Source organism: Pundamilia nyererei, unplaced genomic scaffold (assembly GCF_000239375.1).
Source record: "Pundamilia nyererei isolate P.nyererei 1_Seehausen unplaced genomic scaffold, PunNye1.0 scaffold00036, whole genome shotgun sequence".
In the NCBI taxonomy this organism is placed as follows: domain Eukaryota; kingdom Metazoa; phylum Chordata; class Actinopteri; order Cichliformes; family Cichlidae; genus Pundamilia; species Pundamilia nyererei.
The window spans coordinates 3,064,285-3,090,904 of NW_005187437.1; the positions used below are offsets into that span (position 1 = coordinate 3,064,285).

Here is a 26,620-nt window from a genome sequence, read left to right on the forward strand (position 1 = left end):
TGGATGAAAGACAATAAGGAAATTGTAAGCCTGGGTCAAAAGTCAACTGATCCTACAGTAAGGCTTAAAAAGAAATGTGTTTATTCTTTAATGCCCTGTAAAAGCCTTGAGCCAGCTCTCCCTCTCACCTTCCTTTATTTGTTTATCACATTTTTGCTTCCACAGAGTGAGATTGTTATTTTATTTACTTTATAGTAAGGTATAAAGACCAGTCTTTATAGGTATAAGGTATAAAGACCAGTCTTTATAGGTATAAGGTATAAAGACCAGTCTTTATACCTTGCGATTTTCAGAGGAATGATTTTTTGATTTGTTGGTGAAGCCACTTAAACACTGACCTATGAACCATTCACGCATAAAGACAACTTGGCAACTGTAAATTCTACTTTGAGGGATTTAGTTATTAGCATAACTTGTTCCTATTTCTTCAGTTCAGTCTTTAGTTGGTTACTGATGTGATTCACAAACAGTACCCATTTCCCATTTTCTTGGCAAAATAAAAATATATTTGCCAATGGCCAGAGCTGCCTCTCAGCCTCCTAGCAGACACACCTATCAATTTCAAAATCCTACATCTCCATGTTCTCAAGTTATCACGTTCACAAGACTTTTACAGAACGTGATGCGGTCACTGAAAGTGGAACTTGTTGATACATCGGATTTTTAGTAAGTGCATCTGTGGTATCAGTTTGAAGCTCCTACGTCACCTCATTCTTGTGTTATCGCATTCACAAACGCCGGTGTCCATGCCGCCCGTCTGGTATTTGCATTATTGAGCTACATTTATGTTCTGCATGTTTTTATGTTTACCCTTTGTTCGCAAACACAGGTTCATAAGCAAAGCTGCAGAATACTCCAGGTTGTAGTCACTGAGGCAGTCTGAGTCCTGGAGCTCATCCACTAGCCAGCCAATCAGATCATCTGCAATCATGGCTGTCTGCTGACTCCTCCTAACAGGCGAGACATGATGTAAGGTCAAATATTCATGCTTGTCAAAAGGACAAAAATTGTGACATATTCATTTAAAAAACATTAATCGAGATAAGAAAGGATTTAGAAAACCCTAGTAATTTTAAAAACTACCTGAGGCTGAGTTTCTGCAGAGCCACGAGGACATTTTCGCGAGTAAGAGATTCTTTTTCTTCCTTTCTGAGTGTTTCTGTCAGATGTTTCAGAAGAATGGGGATTTGGGAGAGGTAAACACGACCTGTAATAAATATCAAAGGAACATCTTGAAAGCATTCACAGCCATTCTAAAGTCTCCTTTTTACAAAATGCTGTCTACAGTTACTGTTTAGCTTTGTGGAGCATCATTAATAGTTTTTCTTCAAAACGGAAAGCCAGTAAGGTCAAACCATCAGGAATCAACTTACAAAGTAAATGATGATGCCTAATGAGCTCTAATGGCAGCTTTAAACTTACCCTCTGCAAGGGAAGCAAATGCATTGATGAGACGAGCCATGTATTGACGAACAATCTCGTTTGTTGATCTCATTAAATGAAGCACAGTTTTCTAAGGAAACAAACAAATGTAGGGCAAGTTGTGCACTGTGAGTTTTTCCACTCACCATTTTTTGAAGAGTGAAATTTCTTAGAGACAAGGACTATGAATTTAAACATAAAACACAATGTAACTTATTTGACAAGTAGCATCTTTTTAAATGTGTCCTTCCTTAATGTTCATTTTTGCAACACTTTAAAATGAAAGGCATCATATTTATGTACGCTGACCAACACCTCAGTTAAATGCAGAGTCTTCCAGCGTTGCTATAGAATTTAATTTTATTTATATAGCACCAAATCTCAACAACAGTCACCTTAAATGATTGCAGAGTCACTTAGATATACCTAGAAAACCTTGAAACATACACAGGAGTACAAAGATTGAAAGCATTTATGAAAGGGTTATTCACTCTAAAGAGATTGTATTCAGCATAGCACCTGAAGCTAAAGGCTAGGTGAAAAGAAAATGACGAGAGAAAAGAAAAAAAAGAAAAAAGAACAAAGTGTGTCAAAAGTCTTTCACGAGGGTAAAGTTTGGGACACAATCTGAGCTTCTCAGAGGAAAGTGCTTATTCTGAGACTGGGAACCATTTCTAAATGACTCACCATTGGGTTCAAATGATCTCTTAATATAAAATAATTACTAAATATTTGATAATGTTAAGATCATAAACAATGATTTTCTTCCTCTAAATTTAAATATATGACCTACAGAGCTAAACAAATTGACAGATTAGACAGTCTGTCATAAAAACAAGAAGACTGTGATATTTTAGAAATCTGTCAAAAAAATGTGTTTACAAGTTTGATTGCCTTTTCCCTATCCTCCAGCTTTGTCATGAAAGTCACCTTGTAAGGATAACATAACCTTTTTGGGAGCGAGTTATGTTCTAAGTGTTGGTTTAAAATTGTCTGGAAGCACCACATTTCTACGATTCTTTTATTTACGGCGTGTTTTTCAATTTGCACGTTCACAAGTTAATTAACAGGCCCTCTGAATGAATTTTGTAGTGTTAACATGCATGATAGTGAAGCTATAACCCCACCTCTTTAGTACTGTAGCACTCCAGAAGATCATTGCTGATGTAAGCCTGAAGCACAGTATCTCTCTGTTCACCAGGGAGTGAGCGGGTGAGTCTCTAAAAAGACATTAGAAACAGATCCAACAATCAGCACTCAAAAGTCTAGTCCAAGTAAATATAAGTGCCACTCTTCTTTTGTCCAGGTTCACAAACTGCCCAAGTTTCTGGACGCCCCAAATTAAAACTGTACTTAACGCATTCTACTCTCTGAGGATGAAGACGGATAAATACACTGATCTTAAGTTATAAGCGAGTGTTGGAGCCAAACAAAGTCACAAGGAAGGCTGATGATCAGATAAATACGAAACATCTTATCACTAAGGAGAATGCTGGAGATAATAAACAGAATACTCTCACCCATCGCATTGCCTGAAGTAGCAGAGACTGAAGTCTCTCTGAGCCTTCGATGAGGTCTTTCTTAAGCTTCTCATAGTCTAACGAGGGCAACATTGGCACATCCTTTGGTCTCCTGGTGATTTAAAGAGAAACGAGATAGCAGCCTTGTTTTATTTGGGTTTAATGAAACTGTATGATTGGTACAAAAATGATTTCTTCCAAACGAAGACTTACTGTGGTGCAATGGACGCTCGTAGCATAGAGGAAGCCTACAAGAGAAGGCAGAGGAAAAAAAACAGAGATAATGAGAAGAAAAAAAGGAGGATCTTTAATGCAGGGTATTTTTTTACAATCTGACTTTATTTATCACTTTAAAGTGTGCAAAACATACCACATGCAACATTAACCATATGTTACTCTTACCATCTGGTCCATCCAATCTAAGATAATCAAGTTAGCTAATGTGTAAATATGTCATTAGTAGTTTTTAAGACATGCATACATCATCATGCGTGTGGTACATGCTGAGTACTGGGACATACAGTATTACAGTGTTTGGCAATATTATCTATGCAGTAAGAGGCCAAGAAACAGTACCAGAAAGGGTAGGCTAATACTTCTGCATTTGTCACACATTAGTCCATCTGTGTTTTTTTTTTTAGATGGCTCCAGAGTGTAGCGACTGACATCTAACAAGTGAAAGACCCCCACTTTGACCCAGGAGACGAAACAAAAACTTGATCACTGAGGTGTTGTTGTTGTGTGTAAAGTAAGGTGAAACTGACTATTAAAGTTTTTACTCTGAGGGTATTTTGAAAACCCCTGAAATCAAATCTAAGGAGGAGGAGGAGGAGGAGGAGGAGGAGGCGGCTGGACTTATGGTGGGAGAACCATAAGGTCAGAACACTGATCCGTGTAAACGGAGGTATCGCCTTGTCTGGCACACTAAAACAAACAAAGAAAAAGAACAGAACAGTGATACCTGGCTTCTTTCCCAAGTTCCTTTCCCCCTAAACATTTGGTGCCCATGTACGCATGATAATATGTTGTTCTGGGACATTTGACACTGGCGCACCAAGCAACCAGAAGGTCATATTTAAAGCGACAATCAAATATGCTGCTTAGTAAGAAGAGAACCATAAAGCTAAACAAAGGTACTTCTGACAACAGCAGACAGCTGACAGAACAGAAATCCAGGTTTCTGCAAAGACAAAGATGGAGGTGTTCAGTCAATCCCACCAAAGAGCCAATTATATGTTGAACCTGAAATCTAGTGTTTGCATTGAAGCGCATACAAGCTAAATTTTAAAACGACTAATTTCGACTGTGTGGTGGCAGGAAAGTCAACTACAGGGTGGGCCATTTATATGGATACACCGTAATAAAATGGGAATGGTTGGTGATGTTAACGTCCTGTTTGTGGCACATTAGTATATGTGAGGGGCAATTGTCTATGGTGTGAAGATACGAGATGTGCAGCACCTGAAACTACGGATACTGGATGCCTGTGCTGACATTTCTTCTGCGGTGTTGCTATCAGTGTGTGAAGAGTGGGAGAGGGTTGCATTGACAATCCAACACAATGGGCAGAACATTGAACACATTTTATAAGTGGTCAGAAACTTGTAAATAACTCATGAAAGAATAAAGTTATGTTGAATCCAAGCACACCATTGTTTTTCTTGTGACATTACCAATAAGTTTTATGTGTCACATGACCCTCTTCCTATTGGAAAAATAAAAGATCTAAGATGGCCGACTTCTAAATGGCCACCATGGTCACCACCCATCTTGAGGAGTTTACCCCCTCAAATATACTGATGTGCCACAAACAGGACTTTAATATCACCAACCATTCCCATGTTATTATGGTGTATCCATATAAATGGCCCACCCTGTATATTTAAACCAATAATGTAAGCTGCGACCCTAAACTGAATTAGCACAGTTTTTAGATGTTCTTTTTTGATCCTTGAAAATAAAAATGACTCTCTCCCCCTTCATTTAGTCATTCAACCTGCCCAAATAACTGGCTGGAGTCTTTACCAAGATAGCTGCAGAATGGGGAGACTTGCTTGCAGCAAGACTTTATGTCCAAGTTTTATCTAAATTTTGAGTCCTGATTTGTTTTTATATTCTTTGAATAAAAGTGAAATGCTTTTTATGTTTTTTCATCTTTTCAATCTGTTTTTACACTGTGGTTACAACCAAAATCATGGACTGTTGATGCTATTGTCTAACTACAAGACTTTATGTCTTGGTCCAAACAGCAATAAAAGAAAGATTGATAATGTACAAAGACAAAGACTCTGATACTGAGGATAAATTATGGCCTTGCACTCACTTACATTAAACTAGCAAGCCTAAATGAGAAAAAATACTATCTTCAAAAATACTTTATGAAGCTAAGCAGGTATGTTGACCTGCTTAGCTTTAAACTGCTACGTAACAGTGGTTTAAAGTAAAGTTGACTAGCTATGGCTGCTCATTTTTTAATGTTTAACTATACCTAAAAACAGCAAATTTGATATGTTGACCCTGGGTGCCTGTTTTTAAGGTTGTTAAGAATCCTACATGAAGTGTTCTTGTTGCTGCCTTTCAAATAGCTGTAATATAACCTGTCCTGTTTGAGCATGCGAGTAATCCTTTTAAATCAAAGCACCCTGTGATGGCCATTCTTGTTCTGTCATTTTATATGGCTATAATCTAAAAAACAAAACAAAAAATAACAATAAGCATAAGAGAAGAAAAATGAAACTGAGAGATAAGTTGAGAGCTAAAAGCTAAAATGAGAGTTGAGGAACAATGACTGTCATCGTCCTTACTGCAAATAAAGCCAAACATACGTTTAAACTGGGACAATCTAGCGGGAATGCACATATAGGCAGGAGGGTGTGATGAAGAAATATGTTAGGAGGTCATGAAGGACATAAAGACAACAACAGGAGGGAAAAGGGAGACACCGAGGCAGAAGCTAGATGAGAACTGAGGACCTGAGCAATAAGAAAATGTAAAGATGAAAATATATGAAACTTACATAGCCATCATCATAGGGACTCATAGAGTAATATCCCTTTGGGGACAAAAGCATCACACAAGCAAAAAAAAAAAAAAACCACACACACACAAAACACAGAAAAAAATGTTGTTCAGTTCAAATAGAAAGAAACAAGATTTCACAAGCCAGAGGTCAAAACCACAATGAAGGCCGCTAACAGCAAGCATGATTGTCAAGCTGTGGACAGTTTTTTAGGTCGGTTGGGAGCTTTTCTACAGCCTTTTGATTATCGGTGGCACAAAAGAGGCAGAAAAAGAGGCTTAATAACAGCAGCAAGGATTTAAGATTTAATGTAACTCTGACCCATCTCGACACCTTTAAATGTCGTCTTTATGGGAGAAACACAGTTACATTTCCAAGGCAGATGATTACGTAAATGTCTGACTGCTTATTGGAAATTTGTGTTGTGTACACTTGACTTTCCAACAATGACTGTATTTATTCAACTCCAGGATCCAGGAAGCACTCATTCTAGGATGCACACAACAGAATGACTAGACAGCTTACATAAAAGGAACAAAGATGTCTTTTTGTACATAATGTAAACACTCCTTAAGTGCACTTTTCCCCGATTGTGGCTCTTATCTCCTCACCGTCTGCTATGCATACTCTATGCTTCAATAAAATCACATTAAGTTGGGGCCAGGTGTTGTTGTTGTTACTATTCTGAGGCGTGAAGAAGAGGGAAGGAATAGAGCTAAGACTGTGTGCTGCAACTCACAGTGCCTGGCCTGGTGAAGTCTGTGCTCTGCATCACACTCTGTCTCATCTGGCTGCTGAACAGGCGAACACACACATTCTGCAGGTACTCGGGGGAGATCTGCAAAAACAAGGCACGCTCCCCTGAGCTTTAAAATACTGTTTGTGCGAGAAGAGCAGGGTACTAATAGTGTATTCCTGTTTTCCAAATATTAAAATCTTTTCATATATATTTCCAATCCATTTTGCGTATCAAAAGATTTCTTGTTGGCGCTCGCATGCACACCACTGGACTTTGAATATGCAAATTTGGGGTTTTTTGTCCTGTGTGCACACATTCTTTTCTAACTTGTGCCACACTTATGGACTCCGTATCTGTTGCATGTCTGACAGAATGTGTGCTTGTTTGTCCCACAATTAGCCTGCCCTACCATCTTTCCGCTGACTGTGGCCTCCAATGAGTCGACCAACTCAGCAGTGATTCCAATCAGGTTATGGTAGTCAGCTTGCATCTTGTTGAACTTCCGTACGTAGCTGGTGATGCGGCGATCTGATTCAGCCAGCTGGAGCTGTAACTGCTGCGTGGCCTCTGTGCATTCACCCAAACAAACAGAAAAAGACGGAGACTGCAGAAACCAACACTGGCTTACATGCATTAGGTGAAAATGCCTGTTATCCTTTCAGATGTCAAGAAATTCATTTAAAAATTAAACAATATTCTGAAATGCCATTTTTAATCAACCTCTCCAACACCAATCTCATCATTGACTTTTCTACTAACCTTTATCAATATTTAACATAACGTTTTTTATCCATTAGTGAGAGTTCTGTAAGTGTTATTACGTAAATAATACTTTCCACATTATACAAATGAATCAAGCAAAAAACCCTTGGCAAACAGATGTATAATGGGTGACGCTGATATGACTTCTTTATGTGTAGTATTAGTTGACCACTACTGATTAATGAGCAGGTGTGGCCGTGAGCCTTTGTTCCCTTTGAGATTATGAAAAGTTGAAAGAAAGAAAACTGAATAACTGGCAATAAGAAACAGCTGTTGGGGTGAAGAACTGCAAACTGCAATGCACAAAAAGGTAGACTCTGTGATGGGGTAATTACCTTTAGTACTCCTTCCACCCTCCTTCTGCATGAAGCTGGTTAAAGATCACATACTTAGAGACAAATCAAACATTTCTCCTGTATTTATTCCCTTGTTAATGGTTTCATCAGGAATTACATACAAATGAAATAATTAGTAAAAGGACTGCAGATGGAACTAATTAATATCTGAAGCCTCAGTTATGCTTTCTCTGTCGGTTTGAGTCCAAGTCACGCAAATTTCATCATGAGATGCTGAGCGTGGTCCACGCGGACATCTGTTTTCCTGAAAGCAGCACAGACTTTACATTACAACATACCAGATGTGCATGCACCCCAGGTAGCAGACAACAAACAACGACAATTGGTTGTGTTCCTACTTTCACTTAAGTACCCTATAAATGTCATGTAAGCACATGTAAATGTTATTAATTGGCTGAGCCAAAAAACACTGATGCTCAAATGTTCCCACTTTTGGTAACCGTGTTAATTTTGTATACACTAGAAACATTTTTTTTCCAGCCCATAGCTTTTTATTTTACAAAGCTTTGAAAGTTGGCTAATTTAGTTTCACAAATATGTACTGAGCAAAGTCTATGTGGTGGGTTTCCAGTATCCCAATAATTCCATTACCTTTGCCTGCCCTTCTAGTCTGAGGAGGTTAGGATAACTTTGTTTCTTTCTGTGCATTAGCTAACTTGATAAAATCTAAAACCCCAGTTGGGGACAATGGTTGTCATGACGGTTGTTATCAACTTTCTCTTTTAGGCTGGGTTTTGTGTTTCCGACTGTGCTCTCAAAAAAGTTCACAGGTTGAATTACTGGAACTTTACAGTAAGTAGTAAGTAAGTAAAATTTTGGCAATTCCAGAATATTTTTTAATCGAAACTGACTTTTAATTCAACATAACTCACTATCCCGTCAATCTCTCTTCGTGGTACGTCTCTCAGGTTGTCACATGATCAAACATGTTACAAGAGACTGGTTGTTAAAGAATTCCTTATTCACCTACAGAACATATATGTATTCTACATTTAAATGTGCAGTCCAGCTAAAGAAGGCAAGTTTTTTTGCTCCTCAGTGGGTTTATTTTCTACACATCATACCTTGCCTTCAACGAAATTGCTAGATTTTTACTGTTTGCTAAGTTTTATAAGTTTCACTGAAGGCTGTTAAACTACCTAACCTAGTAATCTGTTAATGTAAAAAGCTGGAATTGAGAATTTAATTGACAAAAGTTACGTTTTACTTGACAACCGTTTACCTGTCACATGGTTTTGTGCAATAAATGAAAATATGAATTTTGTTAATTTTCTATTAGTTTCAGATTTGTCGCTAATGCCATCTCACTGAAATCAAAACAAGACAGACAAATCCATTTGTACATCTGTACTCTGATGGTTTTCCCAGCAACGGCTCATTAGTGAGGCACAGTAGAAGGATACATATAAAGTCATCAGCCTTGGGCTGTTAGATGGCTTAAGTATCACTGACAGGAACTGCTCCAGCTTATCTCTCAATTTTGGCATCCAGGAATCCTAAAAACATGAAACAGAAGTTAAATATGAAGTATGGTGATGTTCATTCTCACAGTGTGACTTAGTAACTGTACTAGATGGTTAAAAGCAAGGTAATATTCTATAAGTGTAATACCTGGAACAGTTCTTTGAAAGAAGGGTGGACAGTGGGGTTGGGAACAAAAGGCAAAGCGTAGTAAGGCAGAAACTCTGTGGTCTGGCTCAGAGCTCCTCCTCGAGTTTCCAGGTACTGCCTGAAGAAGGAAACCCTCTCTTCAAACTCAGCACGGTCCTTGAGGTAGATTTGAGATGTCAATCAAAAACAATTCATGAACAAAATTTAAAAAAAATAAATAACTAAATCAGGTAAGCTTAAGGCTGGGGTGTCCAAACTCGGTCCATTTTTGATTGGCCCGCAAGTAATTTTATAAATAGAATAGAATATGGCCCGCACTTCTTGAGTGTATTGCACTTCTTAGTTTTAACACCAGGGGGAGCTGCTGTTGATCAAGGCAGTTGCTCCACCAAAAAGGCAAATCACAGAAAAACTTATCCCCAAGTTACTAAACATGGCAGAACCAAAGAAGCAAAAGGTAGAAAGTGAGTGCAGAAAATTTCAGACACGGTGGGAGAGTGAATATTTCTTCAAAGAATTCAAGGGGAAGTCTGTCTGTTTGATCTGCACTGAAACTGGCAGTTATGAAAGAGTATAATGTACGACGTCATTATGAAACCAAACATCAGGCCTATGCATCTTACACTGGTGCTGAGCGAGAGCAGAAATTAAAGCAAATGGTAGCTATGCTGCAGGGTCAGCAACAGTATTTTTTTCGTGCTCAAATTGTCCAGGAAAAGGCTCCAATAGCCAGCTATGAGGTCGCCCAACTCATCGCAAGACATGGCAAGCCTTTTTCAGATGGAGACCTCATAAAACACGGCCTCGTTAAAGTCACCGAAATAATGTAGGCCTACCCGGAAAAAGTGCAGAACTTCAACAACGTCAGCATGTCCAGAAATACAGTTGTGCGACAAATTGAAGACTCGTCAGCCAACATTAAACTGCAACTGTCTGATAAAGCTGTGCTTTTGATTTTTACACCGATGCCACAGACACCGCACAGCTGCTAATTTTTTTGCGGGGAGTGGACGAGAGCACGAGCGCTTTAGGTGAGTAAAAATATATTCCACAGTACCCGTGTGTTAATAATCATGCATGTGCAGGTACACATGCTTCAAATATCAATAATGCGCATCATTTATGTCACTACCCTGCTTTTGCGCACCACTTTCTTTATATGCACAGCGCACGCAGACGTAGTCAGCTGATCTCATCTGATGCAGATCTGCTCCTTGATCAAGTGACATTTGTCTGGATTTTTGCCAGGAGTGGCGTACGATCAGCACTGCAGCTGGATGGCCCGATTTACATACCCAGCGCAGCTGATACTCACCAGAATAATTTACTAAAATTATATGGACTCCTGTTATTAAGTCCAGTCCATCGTCCATCGTTTCAAACGGACGTTAATAGATGTTTTGCTAAGCCTAATAACTTAAATAATAAACTTGAAATGTACCTGTCCCATTTTCCCCTTTATTGTTTTTTCTCTGGACTGTAAATCTTCTGTCTAAGAAGAAATCTGAGGCTGCTGTTCTGAGAATGAGCTACCAAAGCTTTTTCTGAATAAATCAATAAAGATCCATTTATGGAAAGCTGTGATGAAGGCAGTTTTGTCTTTAATTATATTCAACAATATAACACATTCGACCACTTTTAAGTGATTTTTCTAACTTTAATACACTAAAGTTAAGGTTATATACCTAATTTCTAGTAAGTGGCCCAGCCCCTCCTATATTTTTATGTATGTGGCCCTCAGTGAAAAAAGTTTGGACACCCCTGGCTTAAGGGGTCACTTAAGAAGACGCAATACATCTTCAATTATGATTGCATGTTTTGCTAAAAGAAGCATAAGGTTTTTTACAAATCTGTATAAATAAATGAACTCAAACTCCAATTGACTCACAAAATTGTTGCCACAGAAGGGCGAAAATAAGACTCTGGCGCAGCTTAGTGGACATATGAAAAATAGCACATAATGACATAAGTATTAACAGACACATACACTTGTAAATACACATGTAAATACATACATGTCCTACAGGGTGCCTCCTCAGTGGGTAGATTGTAAAGTGGATGTAAAGGTAGAACTCCAGTCCCTGGGCCTCAGCATCAGTGTCTTTAACTCTGTGGGGAATATTCTCTGTCCACAGTTCAAAGAACACCCTGTGGTCTCCATCATCAAATGAGCTGAGAAGGTCTTTCTACAAAAGTCACATTTTTTGTGGTTTATCACACAGTAATAATTGAGTCTCAATGTACATGACTATTACAGATCTTTACAATTGATACAGACAAATACATCAATTTGAACTTTACTTTGAGGTTGCAATATTTACATGTTAATTAGCATTTTCTAAAATGGTAAATGGTAAATGGCCTGTATTTATATAGCGCTTTACTAGTCCCTAAGGACCCCAAAGCGCTTTACATATCCAGTCATCCACCCATTCACACACTGGTGATGGCAAGCTACATTGTAGCCACAGCCACCCTGGGGCGCACTGGGTGGCTAATCAAATAGTCTTTGATTAGCTTTTGCACTTTTTACCATCACTCCTCCATGAAAAATCAAAATGTACCTGAATGACACGTGTCTTTGAGTCTTTGAGAGTATTCCCTCGAGGCTTTGAGAGGAGTCTGCCTTTGCTTTTGCACTCCTTCTCAAAACTGTGAAGAGTTTCTTCAAATTCTTCAAATTTGAGGTACTACAAAGAAACGAACAAAAAAATACAAACAAACACACGTGACATACCACCTCAATCAGAGCAGAATGTAAGTATGCTTTCAATCATCTATGCATAATTTATTGTAGAAACGCTATATATGAAAGTTGTGCATTGCGATTACTTCATTTCTATTAATGCTCACTGCGATTTGCATATGGCAGTTTACAGAAGAAACGTGCTACCTCCTTAATCATCCCAAGAAGATCGGTTTCATTTGCCGAGATGTCCCCCATATTGGCTGCCTCCTTGGAACTCATGTGAGTACCGAAAAGCTTTAAAATATCCGGCAGCAAAGAGTCCCACTTTCATTCAATAACGTTTTCGCTCCGAGTTAGTATTTTGCGGTCTGTTTGAATTGGACAGCACAATGGTTTGAGCAACTAACACACACACACACAGAGAGAGAAAAACATCAACAAAGATACAACTGATGGCGATTTTACTTTATAATCTAAAATTCAAGAACATTTGCCTTAAAAGGGAATTATTTTCATCACAGTAAGACATCAGAGACAGCGTCAAGATGTCACAAGCTAGCTAATAAGCTAGCTCATCAATTAACGTTATGCGACATAAAGAGAGCGCATTAACATCATTACCTCGTTCGTATATCAGGTACTTGGTGAATACATTTCATTGACTCTTCCGAGGCGCTCACGCGTAGAACCGTCCATTTTTGTGAGGATTTGTGGTCTTCAGTTGCAACTTATATTAGTTAGATAGCCATTAGCTAGCAACAGTACACAGACAGGACGCTAAAAAACACCTAGCAACCGAATAGACTGGAAAGTAGAGGCAAATGTCGTAAACATTGACGAGAGGATGCTATTTGGTTCTTACGTATTCTTTGCAGATTATTGTGATTTTCTTTTGCTCTTTTTAACTTTATAGCAACAATAAGGTATCTCATGAGACCATTTATTTTTTAAACTAGCTGGAAAACCTATATATTTGTTTCGAATATTAACGTAGAGAAAGAGCAGATAGGCAGGTTTTTTTTTTTATTATACGTTTTTTTTTTGTCTGTGGCTGAAAAAATTCGTCTATTTGTCTTTATCTAATTGTGTTATATATTTACGTTTATATTCTTTCTTTCCGTATTTCAAACCGGAAGCACTTTCTATGTCAAAGGTTGAGCACATTGTTCCTGCGCGGTACAGTCTGTTTGGGATCATAATGAATGAAATTTTGACTAACTAAGACATCTAGCGAAAAATTAAATACTCCCAGTCGCAGAGTGAAAACCCAAGTGAGCGCGACGCCATTGAACTTACAGTATAATATCAAAACTTGAGGTACGTTTTTGGAATCGTTTGGCCAATATGCTAAGGCTAGCAATTAGCATGAATGAGAGATGCTAAAGTTGAAAAAGCTTTGCCAAGACCTTAATACTTTCGCTAACTGATTCGGCAACAACGGGTGTTAGATTACTGTTAAATGGTCAAAAACAAATGCACGAATTATTAAGGTTTGAAGTTTTTTTTTACGTTGTGATACACAGTTGTTTCATTAATGTATGATTAGTGGTTAAGATTTTTCAGCTGCAGTTGTGCACAGAATAGACGGGGGGAAACAATAAGACAAGCAAACACAAGTTTCTGTGAATTTCAGTGAAGTGTGTTTCTTGTACTGGCAGGGTGTGTTTTAAGTTTCAGTAATGGTTTCAGTCTAATAAAAGTGGCTTCATTTTGTGTTTTTGTCTTTATTTTCCCTTATTTTTACAGACTGACAGACTCGGAGAGAGATGGCTGGAATTCTTTTTGAGGATATTTTTGATGTAAAAGATATCGATCCAGATGGCAAGAAGTTTGACAGAGGTGTGTGAAATATTATCATTAAAAAAAGTGAAATTATAACACCAACCAAGAGATAATTGCTTGTTTGATCTCTAATTTGATCTCGATATAGATAAAGTTGAATTTATAACCCAAGTGCAGTTCTTCTTAGTGAAAGGGATCTGATATTAAGTATTAAACCTTTCAAGTATCCAAACGCACAACTTCTGGCCAATCATGAACCAGTCTAACTTTGATTATCAACAAGAGGCATTATTTTAGTTATTGTTGATCTTCGTTGACCATTTAATTAAAAAAAACAAACAAACAAACAATAAATTATCTAATAGAAACTCTTCAACTGTTAATCTGCAGTATCTCGTCTGCATTGTGAAAGTGAATCGTTCAAGATGGACCTCATCTTGGATGTGAACATTCAGATCTATCCTGTTGATCTTGGTAAGAAAAAAAATTCTTTTTTTGTCCCTGTGTGTCTTTGTGTTTTTGTTTTGTTTTGTTTTAAATTGGAAGTCATTTGTTAGTTAATATGTATCAAATACAATGGTGTAAACCGGTGCTATATACAGCATAATTATAGCAAATGACTATGTCAGCTATTTAGAATATTTTATCAGAATAAACTGGCACTCTTCAAAAGTAAAGATTATACTGTAATACATAAAAAAAACATGATTGCTCGTTAATGTATCCCCTAACTCCCTCAATATTTGACTTGTTCACGTGCAGGTGAGTCGTGTAATAGCTGTATAATAACATTTACTCAACCCAAAGGAACCCAGCTCTATGAGTAAAAAGCCTTGAAGAACCATGTGTCAGAATTGTATCTGTAACCCAAAGTGTCCAAATGCACAATATGATAAAGCTAGTTTGTTGTAATATATCTCTTTCATTAAGGTGACAAGTTTAGACTGGTAATTGCCAGCACGTTATATGAAGATGGAACACCAGACGATGGAGAGTACAATCCTCAGGATGACAGACCGTCTAGGTAAGACAGCTGCTTCCAATTTAAAGTTGTAATTTGTGGAACTTTAGCAAAAAGAAAATTGCTGTTTTATTGGCATATTTAACAATAATAACATGGTTAATACTTCTTACGCTTTTAATTTACAAAATGACTTTCACACTCATTCCACTTTGTTTAAATTTCCAGAGCAGACCAGTTTGATTATGTGATGTATGGGAAAGTTTACAAGATTGAAGGCGATGAAACTTCAACAGAAGCTGCCACACGTCTGTAAGTGAAGTGCTTAGTTTTCTCAAAATGACTATATGTCATATATTTACTGAAATTAATAATCCGCTGGAACAAAACTGTGTTTCTAACAGAGAAGATGACCTTTCTGTGAAACTATTTATGGAAATGAGATCACATTTGAATCTGCCTGTGTGATAACTTTTCCAGACTCTGCCGTTGGTTTGTGCTATTCCAATTTCTTGTGTGTTTTTCTTGTTTCAGCTCTGCTTATGTGTCTTATGGAGGCCTCCTCATGAGGCTACAGGGAGATGCCAACAATCTTCACGGCTTTGAAGTGGACTCTAGGGTCTACCTGCTCATGAAGAAGCTGGCCTTCTAAAACAAACCTGTGGTCACCCACCCATGGTTCACCAGTCAACCTTAAATTTATATGGAGCATCTACAAGGAGGCTGTCGGAAACTTTTTTATTTTGATGATTCTCATTCCTCCATCAGGATGGACTAAAGACTAAACACTGTGGCACATAAGAACTGCTACCGACTCCACCTGCAGACAAACTGTAAATAAAGACTTCTTTTATACACATTGGCATGTTTATTCTTCCTTATATCTTAGCAACTGCTCTCAAACAAACATTTAATTATCCTTGTACTCTGCAAGAAGGGTGAGTCTAACATTATTACACAGGCATCATGTGTGCTGCTATAATTAGGATGGAAGATGGTTCTATAAAGAAACAGTGCTAATTGAATAAAGTAGTTCAGAACAGTGAACTTTCAGGTTTGTAATTACAGTTCCAATAAATCTGTTTGCAGTTTTTGGCTCCATTTATTCCTCCTGCAGACCCCAAATGGGCCATTTATCCTCAGCCTACTCACAACAGCAACAATGCATGTTAGCTGATGTCATTCTGACTCTGCACATGAGGCAACAAGGGATCCACAACCACAGAGCAAAACCTTAAGCATGTGTAAAAGCAGCAACACACATGATTAATGCCCAAAGATTAAATCTCTCCCTAAAAGGAAGATTTAGCAACACACATGAGGTAATCCTACCTCATGTGTGGGACTTCACAGTGTGATGGGAAATGTTCTACATGCCAACAAACTAAAATGTGAACACACGAGAGACAGAAAATTTAATCAAGTGTACACAGGCAGCTTTTTGTATGGAAAGCGGGTTTTTCTTCTAATGGAAGTCACAAGATGGGGAACATTTTTGTCTGACTCAGACTAGAGTTTAGTGATGCAATAAAGGAACGATGTAACTTCTCTGAGGTCTTCCGCTTTTCCTCCTGCTTGGTATCTCCATTTTCAACATCCTTTGTCCAACAAATCCACTATTCCTCATCATCATCCCTTGTCTCTCCAACTTTATCTCCAAAACACTTGACGTGAGCACTCCCTCTGATACACTCATTTTCTAGCTTGTCCACTTCCTATGAAAATTTTAGTATTTCCAGCTCCAGGTTTAGGGTTTTTAGTTTAGTCTTACTGTCCAAATTATACATCATAGCAGGTCTCACTCTCGTCTTATAAACCTTCTTTTTCACCCTTGCTGCTAACCTCCTGTCACAAATCACCCCTGACACTCATCTCCACCCACTTCACCCTGCCTATGCCCTCTGCTACTCCTAAACTGCATTAATCAGCATGATTGAATCCACACTCATTAGCGAATATCCAGATTCAGTCCAAGGGGTTCAAAAGGTTTCATTTTTTGCAATAGTGACGCTTGTCTAATAAAGCACGTATAAGCAAGAAGTGCAGTTCTTTGTATCAGATCGATACCAAAATTTGCAGTATCGCACAGCACTACCATCGTGTATCTTGTTAAATGGTCTTGCAACAGAAAGAAGAAGAAAAAAAACCTTATACTCTAATGTGTGCGTATATTATTCAATCTATGAAAGCAGTTGAAGTTTCAGCGGTTGCGACTGTCAATGTGCGGGCAACCGGAAGTTGTGTAGGATGGCTTTAAACTGCGCGCTGCTGTGATTGGTTGTTTCCCCTCTGCCTCGCTTTTGGCAGTTTGAGGGCGAGTGTTTAGTAAGCTACGGCTAGCATCAATCATTACGGAGCATTTACCCGGCTGGTTTAATTAAAGACATTTTATATATGCATGGACTGGACTCGTGTTTTCGTCGTGAAAACACGAGTTTTCCATACGATATGAGATAACGCGTAGTGATAAGTGATATTAGCCTTGCAAACGCTGTTCAGGTAGTGGGAACAGTGTGCTCTTGAAGCATTCTGCAGCTGTTCTCTGTAATTGGAAGCACTGCTCTCGGGATTATGTCGGCTGTGTTTGGTAGGGAGACGAGAAGGGACATGTATGTTTAAAGTCTTACAGAGAGAAGAATTCAGCAGTGAGGCGTAATGGATAGCAGACGGGAAAAGAAGCTGACATATATCACCATTGGACTTATTTTTCTTCTCAGCGGCGTGGAATATGGTAAGACTTGTTATTGGGGTAAACATGGGTAGATGACAATGACAAAGAAATTGTAACAAGTACAACAAAACTGTTCTATAAAGATATTTTAAGTGGACAAAATGGACTGTTTTAATTATAACGCTGTGGCACAACACCGGTGCAATGGCGCATGAGTATAAAAAGTAAAAAAGAATTTTAAAAATAGGTCATTTCTTTATTTTATATATATCCATATCCCCTTCATATCATGTTTACTATAGTCTATTTAACAATATGCAAATATAATAAACATTAAAAAGAAAAAACATCGGAAATAATTCATTTCACATAATCATTTTCAATGGTCATCTCTACAGTGCATTTAAAGCGCATTTGTGATAACATAAATGTTTATAAGTATCCCAATATATAAGATGTATATGTATTGCATAGAATATATAAAAATCTAATTATTATAAGAGGTGGAGATGATGATAATAATAATATGTTACATTGTGTTTATTTACCGCATTGGCATTTAACAAACAAAAAAATCTGTTCTGTGTTACACACTGCATTATAAGTACCATAAGCTTAACCGGTTATAAAGACACACACAGAAAACTGTAAAAGAATAGATTAGAAATCCAGGCTTCAATCAATACAATTGTGAGCTTTAAATGAAGTGAAATTAAGTACAAATTTAAGGTTTGTTTCAATTTTATGATTCTGTAACAGCAAATTGTTTTCACTATTTGCTGGTGACGAGTGTAAATCAGAAAATAGGAAATTCAGCATCCACAGATGCAAGATTGAGGTAGAATTGGGCAAACTCAAAGGTAAGGCGATAATACCAGTGTAAATCTTTATGTGGTGTAAAAATATTGCGATATCATTGCATCACCGTACATTTATGTTCCCTTGTGTGCGCAGTAATGAGAGAACCCCAGGCTGATCTGTGAGTAAGATCAACGTGTGTCAGCCTCCATTGATGAGTTAGTTCCTAAAAATTGAACTACTTGAACAATCTCCAACAAAGCACAGGACTTAGCAAAATGTGTAAGAAAACTGTTCCTGTGGAAATAATAACTGTGTTTCACCTGATAAGACCATAGCACAGAACCATTGAGTACAACCAGGCTAAGCGTGGAAGGACCTGTGACCCAAATGTATATAAGTGACTCAGTCCAGCATGATTGGAGCGCTTGATAGCACCCCACGTGACAGTGAAAACAAACAAGGAAATTAGTGATTAAAGGAAAATCTCAGGTAGAAAAGATTTTTGTTTTACTTTGCAACAATATTGGGCAACTCCCAAAGAGTTACAAGGTTAAGTTAACCTAAAATTTTAAGCAGTTATTTTACACTTGGACTTCAAATTTTCAAGGGAAACACTAGCTAGGTTTGCTTGATCACAGGAAACTGAACAGTACTTAAAACATAGTTGGTTAATCTTTTAACATGAGTGGTTTTACTTGTAGTTGAATTAATGTTTTAGATCTAAGAGTGCAGATTTCCAGTACAACCCACCTGTGTTTATTTAAGAGTGAGAAATGTAAAATAGGGTCATCTACACTACAGTTTGACACTGTATATTCAACTGCACGTCTTCTTCCCCTCACCCCCAACTGGTCTCGGCACCTTGCCACCCCTCCCTAAGGCTGATGCTTCTGGAGAAATCTTCTTGTTAAAAGGAAGTTTTTATGCTTGCTCATACAGGGTCACCTGATTTTAAGGGTTTTCCATTATGTATTATTACTGCAATATAAAGTGTATTGAGTTGACTGTTTTGTTTTTTAAATTTCGTGCTATATAAAGAAAAATCAAACTGAATTTAACTGGTTGGACATCACTGTCTTTATGCAAACATTGCTTAAGCCATTATCACAACTCGGTCACAGTCACTTTAAAAATACAGTCAAAAGAACAACTGACAACAGACATGAATGCAGGTGTGCCTTGTGAAACCATTGCATAATCCAAATGTGTTTAAAAATGTCCGCCTTTAAGACGTGTATACATACTGTAAGAACAGGTTAGGAGCAATGTGGCAACCACAAATCAAAGTCAATGAACTTAACTAAACTCTTGCAAAAAGGGTGAATTAACGCATAGCTGATGTGAAATAACTGCCATGTAGAGTAAATAATTGTCAAATTTGGGACAGATAATTAAAGCAACTACACCAATGTGAGCAAAGAATGCCGCTAACTAACCGGATGAGTAGTTGTGAAGAGCCTGGAAAACCAACCAGCCAACCAGGTATCAGCTATAAAGCATTGTGCATCAAGCAAATCGCTTTACACAATTAGGTCAATACGTTTTTGATCTCTGCTCCACTGTAGTGGATTTTAAATCAAACATTCATGATGTGACTGAAGTGCATACAAGGGTTTTACCAAAATAATTCATTAACCTTTTAAGAATTACAGCCATGTTTAGTCATCTGTTTTCAAAGGCTAATGATTAATTGAGAAGAGAAACATTATTTTTAACATCACGTAATCATACATATATTTGAATGAAAATGCTTCCTGGAGTGTAGAAACCATAGACATCACAAAACGCTGTGTTTCCTTCCTCAAGATGCTCTGACAGGCCTTGTTGTGGATCTTTCTACCTCCAGTTTTGTACAACCATGCTCTGTTGGGGTGAGATCAGATGACTGACTTGGCCACTGAGGAATATGGCATTTCTTTCCCTTCAGAAGCTCTTGGTTTGGTATTGCAGTATGCTTTGTTTCACTATCCATTTGCACTGTCAGCCGCTGTCCAATCAGTTTTGCGACATTTTGCTGAATGTGCTACTGCTACTTCTATCAGCAGTCACATCATCAGTAAGCACGACTGACCTAGTTCCACATGCTATAATATTGCCTCCACCATGATTTACAGATAATGTCATATGCTTTGGACCTTGAGCTCTTTCTCTCCTTCTCCATCTTTTTTCTTCCCATGATTCTATTACAAGTTAGAAGACATTTTTTTCAGAAATGTGTAGGCCCCTTTAAATGTTTTCTGGTAAAATCTAATCTGACCTTCTCGTTTTTGAACATAACCACTGGTTTGTTGTACCTTTTGTATTTGTATTAACAATCAGAAAGTGTCTCTTGATTGTAGACTTTAACAAACACCGACCTACCTCCCCTTCTGTGGTCTTTCAGGCCTTTTTGGTGTTTTTTGAGCTAATCAATTCATTCATTCTTTTAAAGAATGAACCAGATTTTTATTTTATCAGCTTAGTTTGTCCTGATGTAACGAGGGTACAGGCCTTACCTGGCCGTGAAACTGCTTATCAGTCAATCAGTTTCTATTTACCTTTTTGCATCTAAAAATGGTACATTAGGTACATAAATTGGCTGTAATTGTTAAAAAGTTAATTCAGTGGGGGTTTTTTAATACCTTGAACTAAATTAAGTCTGTACTTCAATCAAATCTTGTTTATTTGACTCCACTGTGGTGCTCTATAGAGGCTGTTTATAGACAAGGTCAATGAAAAAGAGAGATTATTGAATTATCTACAGATACAGAGGTTTTGCTCTTTCCTAATGAGCAATATATAAATATACAAATAAATGATAAATTCCTAAAGTTTATGAAAAAGAAACATTCAGTTTTGGAGCTTTTAGTTTTGTCACTTCCACACACAGTTGTCTGTCAGGGCCATATCCCTGAACGACAAAAATTTGAGTAGTAATTTTCTCTGGAATTCTCAGAGAGCGTGCTTTATTGTGTGCCATCTGACCCAGTAATTGAATTCTGGATTACATTTGGTCAGCATTATCCTTTGCCTGTGTGATAAATAAAGCTGTAAGCAATAACAGCGTGCTGTATCCATCTTTTGTCTTTTAGTTTTCAGACTGTGATGAATCGAATATGTATGATTTCTTAATAGTAAAATAAAAAACACATTTCCCCTCTCTTCTCTATCCACAGCTGTAATTTTGCCCACAATATGGCGTTTCTTGCAGACTCTGGATGCAGCACCTTACTTTCTGGGATTGGTCCTGTCAGCATTCAGTCTGAGTGGCCTACTGTCTGGACCACTGTTTGGCCACTGGTCCGACAGAACCCGATCAACAAAGAAGATCATATTGTTTGCCAACATCTTTGAGATAGTTGGTGAGTCCACAGGCCTTGCATATTTTCTAACAGTCAGCAATCCTTCAAATAGGATTCACGTTTGAACCACAGTTATACTGGGTACTTCTTTTGTACAAGAAACCAAACATATTTTTTTTATTCAAATCTTATGACAATTGTTTAAGTCGATTCCATATTTACTTTTTATCTTTTTTTACAGGTAATTTTATGTACTTGATGGGATACTCAAAGTGGCTTCTGCTGTCAAGCAGACTGGTAGCAGGTGAGTCTATAATAAGTAAACGTAGAACTGAGAATCATTTTGTGGATTTAATGACTACAAATATGTTAGTCATACTGAAAAGCATCTTAGTTTAGAACAGTTTAAAAAACTTGATTATAAAAGTTTCAGACTGAAAGTACTTCAGTGATTAGAAAATACTGGGATACATTATTTACTGCAAAATATAGTCCCTGCCTTTGTGATAGTTTCCATTGACACTCATAAATCCTTAACTTGTAGGTCACTAATAGTGTTTCAAAGTTCAACCTGCGATCGGTTTACAAGCTACTTTAAATTGAGTCTTAAGGTATGTTTGGTGAAATATACTGCTGAGTTTGCAGCAACTGAGTGTGTTATGAACTGGATATGAGACATTGTTAAGACTTTGTCGAGGTTGGACATAATAGTTGCATAACTGCTGTCACTTTGTTGGGGTGATCTGGAGAAATTTCAAGAATGCCAACTGTTTCCTTCTTGTCTAAATAGTTCATGTTCACAGTTCTTATTTGGAGCTGTGTTTTGGGTCATTGTTCCATTGTTGGAGGAAATTGGCTCCATGTGGCTCCAATAAATGAACATTCAATGGTACGGCTTGTACTGCAAAAAGTGATAGCATTCCTTTATCCCATACAAATCCCTCACTTAACATCACCAAGACATTCGTGGGAGTCACTTAATAGAGCTGTTAAGATAAGATGAAGACGTGTAAGGTGTCTGTTTGTCAGAGTAGAAACTTGTTGTCTGCTTTATCGTTTTTTGCTGTTTTATCTTCATTTCTTGCAGTTCCTCAAAGCCTTCAAAAAATTATTTTCTTGGCCAGTTTGAGGCTGAAACACCCAAAGTTCTGATTACTCAATAAGCCAAATACATTTCACCTGTCCCAACATAAGTGAAAAAAACAAAAAAAATTTTTTCCAATTAATTATGCTTTTAACATTTAAAACTTGCAGCTGTTAACACAATATGCCATCTGTGACCATTTAGGATAACTGAATGCCATCTTAAATAAAAAACACGTGTTTTTCTTTGTTGTTTCTAAATCACTCCTGTCACTTGACTGTTAGTGAAACATGATATCTTATCTTTTTTCCCACTTTACAAAAAACAGTTTTACCTGGAAAAGAGAAGCCAAAGTTGATGTTTTTGGTTTTTAGTTGGTTTGTTTGTTTCCCAGGCATCGGTGCAGGCGTTAGCTCGTCCATCTTTGGCTTCTTAACCAGAAGCACGGCCCCAGAGGACCGTGCCACTGTATTTGCTGCTTTCATGGCATGTCGGCAGGCTGGACTTGTGATTGGTCAGTGCTTGTTTGCTTTCTTGCGACAAATATTAAAGATTGCTTAGTCATTATAAATCTTAATGGTTTTAGGTGGATAATGTTCATGTAGTATCCTTTGTTTAACACAGGTCCAGCATTTAACATCTTTCTGAGGTTGTGTGATTTCCACCTGGGTCCTTTTGTAATCAATAAATACACTGCACCCGGGGTAAGATTTATAACATGTCAGTATGCATTTATAATAAGGTGTTTTACATTTTTCATGCATTTCTTTGCGGCCATCTGTGGAGAGCAGTGATCCTGTTCATCCATCCCTTGCAGCTGTTTATGTGTCTGCTGTGGATTCTCCTTCAATTCGTGGTTGTTTTCCTGACTGTGGACCTACCACCCGTTGAGAAGAGGAAAGCCAGGGATAGTATGATGCGAAAGAACCAAGAGGAAGAGAATGAGAAAAGCCTTGTGGAAGACGTAGAAGAGAGCGATGAAGAGGGAAAGCCCCTAATAGTGTCTCAGGAGCTGATGGGGTCCTACGGCTCCGTCGTGGCTTCCAGTCCACCCAGGAACACTACGCTGAATCCGAATCCTTCACCTCATTCTCCTGTTTCACCAGCAGAGTCTTCAGGTGTCTTTAAGAATTTCAGCATATCTCGAGGTCAGTGATTCACATGATTATTGCTGGGTGCCTTGCCTGTTTGTTCATCTCTTCTTCTATCCTCTTCTTAAACAGATTGCATTGCCTTCTTGCTACAAAGCGTCTTAGTTTTATGAGCCTTGGAATGTGCAAAATATATCTCTTACAAGTGAAGTAGCACAGTTTGTTTGTTGTTGTTGTTTCTGAACTTCCTGGTTATGAAATAGATTTTTGTCCCCTTTCTTTCTGACTTTGCTGTTGACCAATGTCTCTTTCCAGTGTTTTCATGTTTTGTCTACATGTTTCGGTTTCTTTGTATCAGAGTTCCTGAGAGAAGAGGTGATTGTGCTGCTGGCTGCCCAGTTTGTCACCTTTTTCAATCAGACAGCCCTGGAGGTGCAGATTGAAACTCTCATACAAATTAAATGATCTGTTTTCAGTATATCATTTCTTGATTTTTTTTAAAAATCATTTTAAACCCTGTGAGAGCATACAAACTAAGTTTTATCTTGCCAACAAACATAATGAGACTAAAGGATTTAACGGGCTGTGTCCTCAGACCATGGTGACCCCTCTGACGCAGAAATATTTCAGCTTTGGGGAGCTGGAGAACAGCGTGATGTACTTTCTTGGTGGTGTAGTGGTGATTGCCGGCTTCCTGTTTGTGCGCTGGCTGAGCCGCCATGTGACGGAACGGGTGATCCTCGCCATTGGTCTGTGCATGTGCAACATCTCCTGTATCTGGTGCCTCATCTTCTTGGCTAAGCCGCTAGGTTAGACTCAACTTGAAATTATAATTTTTTTGATTGTTTTTTTTTTTTGCTTTAGCATCTAACTCTCATGAATGCTGTTCATCTGGATGGAGCATTTTCACATATAGAACTAGGTCCTTGATCTCTCACTGAGACACAGTCAAAGTAATGCTTTCTTTTTAGACATATGTAATATTTAATCCTTAAAAAAGCTTTCCTGAAATCCATCTTCGAAATGTGTCATATATATTATTCACCTTTTTCCTTCCTTTGGCGTTTTGTGTTTTCTCTAGGTGGCTTTGCATGGCAGCTGACAGAGTTCATCATTGGGGTATTTCTGCAGATTTTGGGTTTGCCGTTTGTGTCTGTTGCGCAGGTTTCTCTGTTTTCCAAAATTACAGCTGAGAAAACACAAGGTGAGAAACTGCACCATCTACTGGACAAGCAAAGGCATGACAGGGTTCTGGGGTCGTTTCGAGGGAAAAAATTTGTATATCAGTGAAACTGACTGCACATTTTAAGGCCTTATAATAACCATAGAAGTAAGCCCTTTGATGTGTTTTGTGCTGTGTGGGGCATTTTACAGGTTTCAGTCAGGGAATACGTCGTTCAGTGGGGGGTCTGGCCACCATTCTGGGCCCACTATGGGCTGGAGGCCTTACCGAGAACATGTATGTCATGATGGGGATGATGACTGTACTGCTGGTCCTGCTAACGGTAAGCAACAATTACAATGACAAAACCATAAGGCATCCTGCCAGAGGTTAAGTGTAAACGGACCTTTGTTGGCTGAGAGGAATCATATTTATATCGATGGCATAACCTGAAAAAATAAAATGATGAAAACATGAAAACTCATTTGCAGTATTTTTGCTTTTGAAATTTTCTTTATACAGTGTAAATAGTACATTTGGCTAGATTTAGGTTATGTACTTCTCTTCTTTTCCTACATAAAATATTACAAATAAAAATAATAAAAATAATACATAATACACATTTGTGCTTTTGTATTGCTTTATTTTGCCTAAATACTTCTACTTTTCATTTGTTAGGAATGAATATTGCTACCTACTTGAGAACATAATGATTAATCACCACATTCTCTTTTTACTCAAACCTTTGTTCTTGCACTAATGTGTATAAAAGAAACCAGTTTCTAAAATTGGGACTGACAAAGTGTGCAAATGTGCATTTCTGTTTTATGTCAAAAAGTGATGTTTCTCATCAGTGAGTATCTGTTTAGAACATATTAAAAACCTAAAAATAGGTTTTAAGTTAAGAAAAGGAGATGCATGTTGACATGTCTAGCCAGCAGCAACTGGATTAGCTAACAAGCAAGCACAACAATATCCTTTTAATGAAGTACAGGCTCACTTGTTATGAAACCCAAATATTTAGAAGCAAACAAGACAAAACAAGGCAAAAACAACCAAATTGACTCCATCAGTTCTTCACAGACCTTTCTTTCATTATTTTCTCTGTAAAAAAAACAACAAAAAACGTGGAGCTCTACCTCCCTGACACATCCGATGTATCACATTCTGACACATTCTCAGTTATCACAGCATCAAATGTTCAGTTCTTAAAAATATTTAAACTTTTACAGATACTACCAAATGAACCCGAATGAAACATTCCCGCTTCAAATCACGTCTGTAAAACTCCAGACGTGTCTGTGTCCAATTCAGGACACAGACACTATCTCTACTTTTAAGATTAGGCTTCAAACTTTCCTTTTTGATAAAGAATATATTTAGGGCTGGATCAGGTGACCCTGAACCCTCCCTTAGTTATGCTGCAATATGCTGCTGGGGGATTCCCATGATGCATTGAGTATTTCTTCTTCTGTCACCTTTCTCACTCACTATGTGTTAATCAACCTCTGTGCATTAAATCATACTTGTGATTAATCTCTGGCTCTCCTCCACAGCATGTCTTCTATCCTGTCTTCCTTCTCTTATCCCAACCGGTCTCAGCACCTCCCTGAGCCTGGTTCTGCTGGAGGTTTCTTCCTGTTAAAAGGGAGTTTTTCCTTCCCACTGT

The 26,620-nt window shown here is 37.9% G+C and overlaps 3 protein-coding genes across 10 annotated transcripts in view; 2 read left to right on the forward strand and 1 right to left on the reverse strand.

Moving 5' to 3' along the window:
* The window catches only part of armc9 (armadillo repeat containing 9), a 26,086-nt gene extending 13,681 nt beyond the window's left edge, over window positions 1–12,405 (reverse strand). For 2 of the 3 annotated variants that reach the window (XM_005730330.2, XM_005730329.2), the window contains exons 1-15: window positions 12,323–12,405; window positions 11,994–12,119; window positions 11,445–11,615; window positions 9,430–9,585; window positions 9,222–9,314; window positions 7,798–7,822; window positions 7,110–7,267; window positions 6,701–6,799; window positions 5,959–5,994; window positions 3,156–3,190; window positions 2,943–3,054; window positions 2,550–2,642; window positions 1,423–1,513; window positions 1,084–1,207; window positions 811–950 (exon numbers count right to left, since the gene is read on the reverse strand). In XM_005730330.2, coding sequence (XP_005730387.1) covers window positions 811–950; window positions 1,084–1,207; window positions 1,423–1,513; window positions 2,550–2,642; window positions 2,943–3,054; window positions 3,156–3,190; window positions 5,959–5,994; window positions 6,701–6,799; window positions 7,110–7,267; window positions 7,798–7,822; window positions 9,222–9,314; window positions 9,430–9,585; window positions 11,445–11,615; window positions 11,994–12,119; window positions 12,323–12,397 — 1,534 coding nt within the window. In that variant the 5' untranslated portion in view covers window positions 12,398–12,405. The remainder of the gene's footprint in view (window positions 1–810; window positions 951–1,083; window positions 1,208–1,422; window positions 1,514–2,549; window positions 2,643–2,942; window positions 3,055–3,155; window positions 3,191–5,958; window positions 5,995–6,700; window positions 6,800–7,109; window positions 7,268–7,797; window positions 7,823–9,221; window positions 9,315–9,429; window positions 9,586–11,444; window positions 11,616–11,993; window positions 12,120–12,322) is intronic. The other variant, XM_005730331.2, reaches the window with a different exon arrangement.
* On the forward strand, window positions 12,337–15,718 carry polr2h (RNA polymerase II, I and III subunit H). 5 transcript variants are annotated; one of them, XM_005730325.1, is made up of 6 exons: window positions 12,337–12,397; window positions 13,865–13,957; window positions 14,291–14,374; window positions 14,831–14,924; window positions 15,090–15,173; window positions 15,396–15,718. In XM_005730325.1, exons 2-6 carry the CDS (start codon window positions 13,885–13,887, stop codon window positions 15,511–15,513), a joined length of 453 nt encoding a protein of 150 aa, XP_005730382.1. In that variant the 5' UTR covers window positions 12,337–12,397; window positions 13,865–13,884; the 3' UTR covers window positions 15,514–15,718. The 5 variants fall into 5 exon arrangements, with proteins under 5 accessions (XP_005730382.1, XP_005730384.1, XP_005730385.1 ...); XM_005730327.1 differs by lacking the exon at window positions 12,337–12,397 and adding an exon at window positions 12,460–12,510; XM_005730328.1 differs by lacking the exon at window positions 12,337–12,397 and adding an exon at window positions 12,737–12,755.
* A 1,442-nt stretch (window positions 15,719–17,160) lies between these two features.
* Window positions 17,161–26,620, forward strand: part of mfsd8l1 (major facilitator superfamily domain containing 8-like 1) — a 12,170-nt gene continuing 2,710 nt past the window's right edge. For both annotated transcript variants that reach the window (XM_005730332.1, XM_005730333.1), the window contains exons 1-10: window positions 17,161–17,592; window positions 21,489–21,674; window positions 21,856–21,918; window positions 23,093–23,212; window positions 23,323–23,402; window positions 23,516–23,846; window positions 24,148–24,221; window positions 24,385–24,598; window positions 24,871–24,993; window positions 25,164–25,294. In XM_005730332.1, coding sequence (XP_005730389.1) covers window positions 17,517–17,592; window positions 21,489–21,674; window positions 21,856–21,918; window positions 23,093–23,212; window positions 23,323–23,402; window positions 23,516–23,846; window positions 24,148–24,221; window positions 24,385–24,598; window positions 24,871–24,993; window positions 25,164–25,294 — 1,398 coding nt within the window. In that variant the 5' untranslated portion in view covers window positions 17,161–17,516. The remainder of the gene's footprint in view (window positions 17,593–21,488; window positions 21,675–21,855; window positions 21,919–23,092; window positions 23,213–23,322; window positions 23,403–23,515; window positions 23,847–24,147; window positions 24,222–24,384; window positions 24,599–24,870; window positions 24,994–25,163; window positions 25,295–26,620) is intronic.

What these genes read in the sequence shown, in the direction of transcription:
- polr2h (XM_005730325.1), top strand. Translation starts at nt 13,885, where the DNA reads ATGGCTGGAATTCTTTTTGAGGATATTTTTGATGTAAAAGATATCGAT. An exon ending in CAGGATGACAGACCGTCTAG is followed by an intron (nt 14,925 to 15,089) that starts GTAAGACAGCTG and finishes TTAAATTTCCAG; the next exon opens with AGCAGACCAGTTTGATTATG. An exon ending in ACAGAAGCTGCCACACGTCT is followed by an intron (nt 15,174 to 15,395) that starts GTAAGTGAAGTG and finishes TTCTTGTTTCAG; the next exon opens with CTCTGCTTATGTGTCTTATG.